The sequence below is a fragment of the Sceloporus undulatus genome, unplaced genomic scaffold (assembly GCF_019175285.1).
Source record: "Sceloporus undulatus isolate JIND9_A2432 ecotype Alabama unplaced genomic scaffold, SceUnd_v1.1 scaffold_1437, whole genome shotgun sequence".
NCBI classification, from domain to species: Eukaryota; Metazoa; Chordata; class Lepidosauria; order Squamata; family Phrynosomatidae; genus Sceloporus; species Sceloporus undulatus.
The window spans coordinates 1-5,502 of NW_024804357.1; the positions used below are offsets into that span (position 1 = coordinate 1).

Genomic DNA, 5,502 nt, shown 5'->3' on the forward strand with positions numbered 1-5,502 from the left:
TACCATTATTAAAGAGGATGCTTACAATCAGCCTAGTAATGATGACTGTTACAATCCAGAGTTGGAAGATACACATTTGTGTGTGCATACAATCCCCTACACCCCCAATTTAAACAAACTCCATGACTGGGTTCTAAATACTGTGCATACAAGGCAAAATAATGTTTTTGAGACAAGGAGTGATACTGCTGACTCTCTTTTTGACAGTCTCTCTTTTCGGCAGTCAGAACTGCTGTGGTAAATGTTGAAAGGCAAAAATCATGTGTATATACGTACTTGTGCAGTTCTCTCTCTCCTCTCTACATGCACACAACACACACGCACAGACATCTGATAAACCATTAGGGCTAAGGAGCGGGGTATAAAAACCCGTAAATAAATAAATAAATAAATATAATCTGAATATTTTAAGACTGGCTGGTAAGCAGACTGGGAGAATATTCACATCTCAAGTCTCCTATATAATGGTCATCAGTAAGTGGAGAAGATGCTATAATGACTATACCTCTTTCCTGTGGCAGTAGGAGAAGAGTCCCTGGAACCACAAAGCAAGAGAGGTTAGAAAGTGTTCAGAGCAGCTGCAAGAAACACAGTTCGTGATTATCAACTGAGGTGAGGCTCTCAAAAAGGAGAAAAGGTGTTTTCCACCTATTTTTATTATATATCTTGATCGTTCAGTGTGCTCCATCCCAGACAGTTTGTGCAGTTGCAAGGAACTTAGCTGTTTCTCCATACTGTGGGTATGATAAAGTCAGGATAAACAGTTTGGAACCATTCTATTCAAAGGACTGCCATTATGGAAATGACCCAGCCCATGTTCTAAGCTCAGGTTTGGAGGGCTCCAGGTGAACCCTACCCCTGAGTTGTCACTGAATGATAGTTTTATTGAAATGTGAGTTTTTTGCTGTGATCTTGGACTACTGGTTTATGGACAACCTGAGATACCACAAAGAGGTGCTTTTGCAAGGATAAAGTGGGTAAGATTCCCCATTGAAAGACAAGACATAAATGCAACTAGTAAAATAAATAACAGTTCATGGCTTCTTACTTGCTGAGAACATCTGATGCTGTCTTTCCAGAATCTTCTTCCATTTGTTCCCTGAAACAACAAATCAACAGGGAAAATAAGCTTTATTTCATTTGGCTACTCACTTAAGAGTTTCTTAAATACTGAAATTATTGCTCCTTACAGAAGAAAGATCTAGCTGCAAAACAGTCCCACAAGGCATTCAGGCTCTGCTTCTGCATGAGTCGAGACCAGCCCCATGCGAAATAAATGAAATAGATAAAAATAAAAAAACAAACAGAATCATAGCATTAGAAGGGACCTCAAAGGCTATCTAATCCAGTCCTCTGCCAATATATTTGAAACCTCCACAACTTCTGAGGTAGTATGTTCCACTCTTCAATAGTTTGTACATTTAGGAAGGTCATTCTTTAGTTTAGTCAAAATTCTCTTCTTTGCAATGTGAACCTCTTGGAGTGGTTTTACCCTCATAGGCTGCACTTTTCAATCTTGTGCCCTCCAGGTTTATCACACTGATTCCCATCATTGTCAGTCATGCTGTGAACAAACGGCAGGATTTGCACTCAAACATATCTTGAGGGCACTATAGCCATGAAGCAACAGGAAACAACTTTGTTATGTTATCTGTATCAAGAACAGGGAACGGTGGTGCAGATGTGGCCCACAGGTTTGCCTGAGCTTTACAGAGCAGATGGCATCCACCTTCCTGAAATGGGGAACCAGCTATTTCTTCGAGACCTGCAAGCAGGGGTTTGGGCCGGTTTAGCTGACCTGGTGGGGGATGGCAGTTAAACAGATGCTTGCCCCATATCTGTGGCATAGGTGAGAGGAAACAGAGGTTCAGGTGAATAACTAGGCAGGTGAAGGTAAGATCTCTGGAACTGACTTTTAGGTCTTGTGACTAAACAAGAGGGGAAAGAGACTTGCCTTGGGGCTGGCCTCAGATTTAAAACCTCACTAAGTCTTGTGAGTTAAGTGGGAGAGTCTTATGTTGGCCTTACAGATGTGGGTTAGCCACGTGGCAACCCACTTCTGGAATGCCCTTGGGGCTCTGGTGTTTTGCCTAGAGAAGGCTGGGGCAAACCATCTGTCTGCTGTTCCCGCACAAGGTTCCCTCCCTCATTTTTGCAGATCTTGAAGAAATAAAGTTGCCCATTTCATAACCCAGTTCTTCATGTCTGGTCTTGTAATTGAGTTGGTCATCTAAAAATAGCATATTGTTGTTATCCAGTGCCATTAAAAATTTCTAAGGTCTATAAGACATAACAGAGTAAGTGCTGGAAATGTCAACAAATTCTAGATTCCTGGTTTCATAGGTGATGATATCAGAATATACTTTAAGGTCCAGAATCTGTCACAAAGACGTGAATTCTGCTTTGAGTCTGGGAAACTATCATACAACAGTAAACCTGGCTTTGCAGACCAGGAAGCTCAAGTTGTACTTGTACTGTACTTACTGTTCAGTAGACTTGCCTAGAATCAAGTTGTCATTTGTGTGCCCATAATTGGTAAGAATTACATCCACCCCCATTCCCACATCTCTTTGGTTCCATTCAGCATTCTCAACTTTTATTTCTACTGAAGCACAGTCACTGAGATATGCCTAAAATTGTTATTTGACCCCTAGACAGATAAAGGTTCCTCCATACCTGGTCTATGCCAGAGGCCTTTATATCTGAAGGTGGCTATTAAGAAGGCTATCATATCTGAAGGTGGCTATCTAGTCCTAAGGTAATTTTACGCAATGTTCAGATTTGCATCCTGAAGTATCTGTTGATACACACCGGTCAGCATCAGTCTTCTCCAGCAGGCACTGCAGAACAGCATCAAGGCGGGTTCGAGCATTGGCGGTCTCTAGATCTGGAATAGGGCCACAGTAGAGAGAGAAAGCAGTTATTTTTGCAGAAAGCATATTATCATGCCTTCCCTTTATAGAACAGTATGAGATTTTTCCACTGGTATGAATCTAGAAATGAACCTGAACTTGCAAGATGCTTCTGCTGATAGAAGGGAGATAACTGTTGCTGACTCTGAACATCCCAGTTTCCTTTGAACAAGGATTTCTGCACTAGAAGATAGAGGACTCTCTAGAATGACATTGGAGATGACACAAAAGACTAACAGGGAAGATGGGGATAGAACTAGTACCCCCCTTCCATTCACAAACGGCTGAATATGCTGTGTACAGCAGGGACAGACAACTCTGGCTCACCTGAGGTTTGAGGTTTACAGCTTGATTACCACCATAATAAGGGATATGGGAGTTACAGTCCAAAAATATCTGGAGGACCAAAGTTGCCCCCCTACATATACTATAGACATGCCATTTGGTTTCCATTACATGTGGCATCATGGCACCCTGGGGGTAGAGTCAGCATGTGTGGCATCAGGACGCTGTACCATGTCTCTGCCCACAGACTGGCCTTTTGGCTCTTAGGGAGCTGGGTATGTTCAGCCTGGAGGAGAGATGATTAAGAGGTGATATAATAGCGCTGTTTAGATATTTGAAAGGATGTCACATTGAGGATGGAGCAAGCTTGTTTTCTGCTGGTCCAAAGACTAGGACATGGAACAATGGTTTCCAGTTCTATGATTCTAAGATACCAAAATAACAGCCTTTTCCTTCTGTTGCTCCTTAAGAATTTGTTTCTTTCACTCTGTGCAATAATCAGGATTTAGAAAGGCAGGAAAATATTCTCTTTTATCAATCCAAGTTAGGTTAACATACATTTGCAAGACCTGAGCAGGGCTGCTGAAGATAGGTTGACTTGGAGGTCTCTCATTCATAGAGCTGCCATAAGTCAAAATTGGTTTGATGGCAGTTAACAGCGAAGACTATGTTAGTTTTTAGATTTCACAGAGCTCTTTAGTAAGCACAAATACCACAAGAGGTTTCATGTCTCTCTTTATGCTTGTTTCAGGAAGGACAAACATTGGATTATAATAATAATAATAACTTTATTACGGCCATTTGGCCAGCAAAACATTGGATTATAAACACAAGACAAAGACAACTTTTGCCAAAATTAGTTCAGTAGTGGACTCAAGCCCTAACAGAAATTACACTGCTAAGAGTGTTTGGAAATCTGCTTTAAATGTGGAAGTAGCAAGTTATAAATAAATACAAGTGAATGCAAAGGCACATGAAAAATTAAAATCAAAGAATCACAGTTGGAAGAGACCACAAGGTCATCCAGTCCAACCCCCTTCTGCCATGCAGGAACCCTCCATCAAAGCATCCCCGACAGATGACCATCCAGTCACTGCTTAAAGACCTCCAAGGAGGGAGACTCCACTACACTCCGAGGGAGTTTGTTCCACTGTCGAACAGCCCTTACTGTCAGGAAGTTCCTCCTAATGTTTAGGCGGAATTGCTTTTCCTGCAGCTTGCATCCATTGCTCCGGCTTCTAGTCTCTGGAGCAGCAGAAAACAAATTAGCTCCCTCCTCAATATGACATCCCTTCAAATACTTAAACAGGGCTATCATATCACCTCTTAACCTTCTCTTCTCCAGGCTAAACATACTCAGCTCCCTAAGGCGTTCCTCATAGGACATGGTTTCCAGACCCTTCACCATTTTAGTCGCCCTCCTTTGGACACGCTCCAGTTTCTCAATGTCCTTTTTGAACTGTGGTGGCCAGAATTAGGTGGGATTCTGATATCCGAATAGCCACTGGGTCATAGATTAGACTCACAGACACATAGAGAAAAGACCTCAAGGGCCAACTAGTCCAAACCTCCGCCATGCAGGACTATGCAACTTAAGCATTCCTGAGAGTTGGGAAGCTAACCTTTGTTTAAGGTTAACTCTCCAGAGAAGGAGAGTTCACTGGCTTCCATGTTTCTCAGAACTATTTAGGCTGGGAAGAATTTTCTTAAAGAATTTGCATTGCAGCTGATGAAAAGGCCTATCTGTCTGCAAGGATTGACAGCTGCTTAGGGCAGAGGTGGGGAAGCTGACTCTCACTCCCATCAGTTCCAGTTAGCACTACTAACTGGGACTGGTAGAGTAGCAACTACTAAATGGGAGTGGTAGGATAGCAACAGCAGGAAACCAGAGGTTCCCAGGACTAAATGGTACCCTTTGATGGCCAACAGCTTCCCTCCATTGCCCACTCAAGGAGACAGATGCCTGTGAACAGATTGTTAATACCAGTGACATGCCTTTGCCATTCATGGCCAAATGTTTCCAAGGCAGCCTACCTGTCTTTTCTGTTTTCACCTTTGGATGGAGCATGTTTATCTAGGATTCTGTTGCCTGAAAGAAGAAAACAACAACAACATTCTCTCACAAGTCATTTGGAAAAGACACAACTGTAATAACCACATTGAATGAAGAATAGATAAGCATTTAAAATAAGAACAGTGCAGACTGCATGAGTGAATTCGTGTTGTTACAGAATTAGGCAAGGTCTGGGTTTACACAAGACTCAAGGTTATGGAATTCTGGGAGTATGTTGTGGGGCCCAGAGGG

The 5,502-nt window shown here is 42.3% G+C and overlaps 1 protein-coding gene across 1 annotated transcript; it reads right to left on the reverse strand.

Annotated features, from left to right (window-relative positions):
* Nucleotides 1–387: 387 nt before the first annotated feature.
* LOC121917892 (protein lin-37 homolog) lies at nt 388–5,366 on the reverse strand. Its single transcript, XM_042444006.1, has 4 exons — nt 5,232–5,366; nt 2,812–2,887; nt 1,049–1,099; nt 388–535 (listed from the first exon to the last, which is right to left on the reverse strand). The coding sequence occupies exons 1-4, from the start codon at nt 5,263–5,265 to the stop codon at nt 472–474; spliced, it is 225 nt and encodes a 74-aa protein (XP_042299940.1). The 5' UTR covers nt 5,266–5,366; the 3' UTR covers nt 388–471.
* Nucleotides 5,367–5,502: the final 136 nt, after the last annotated feature.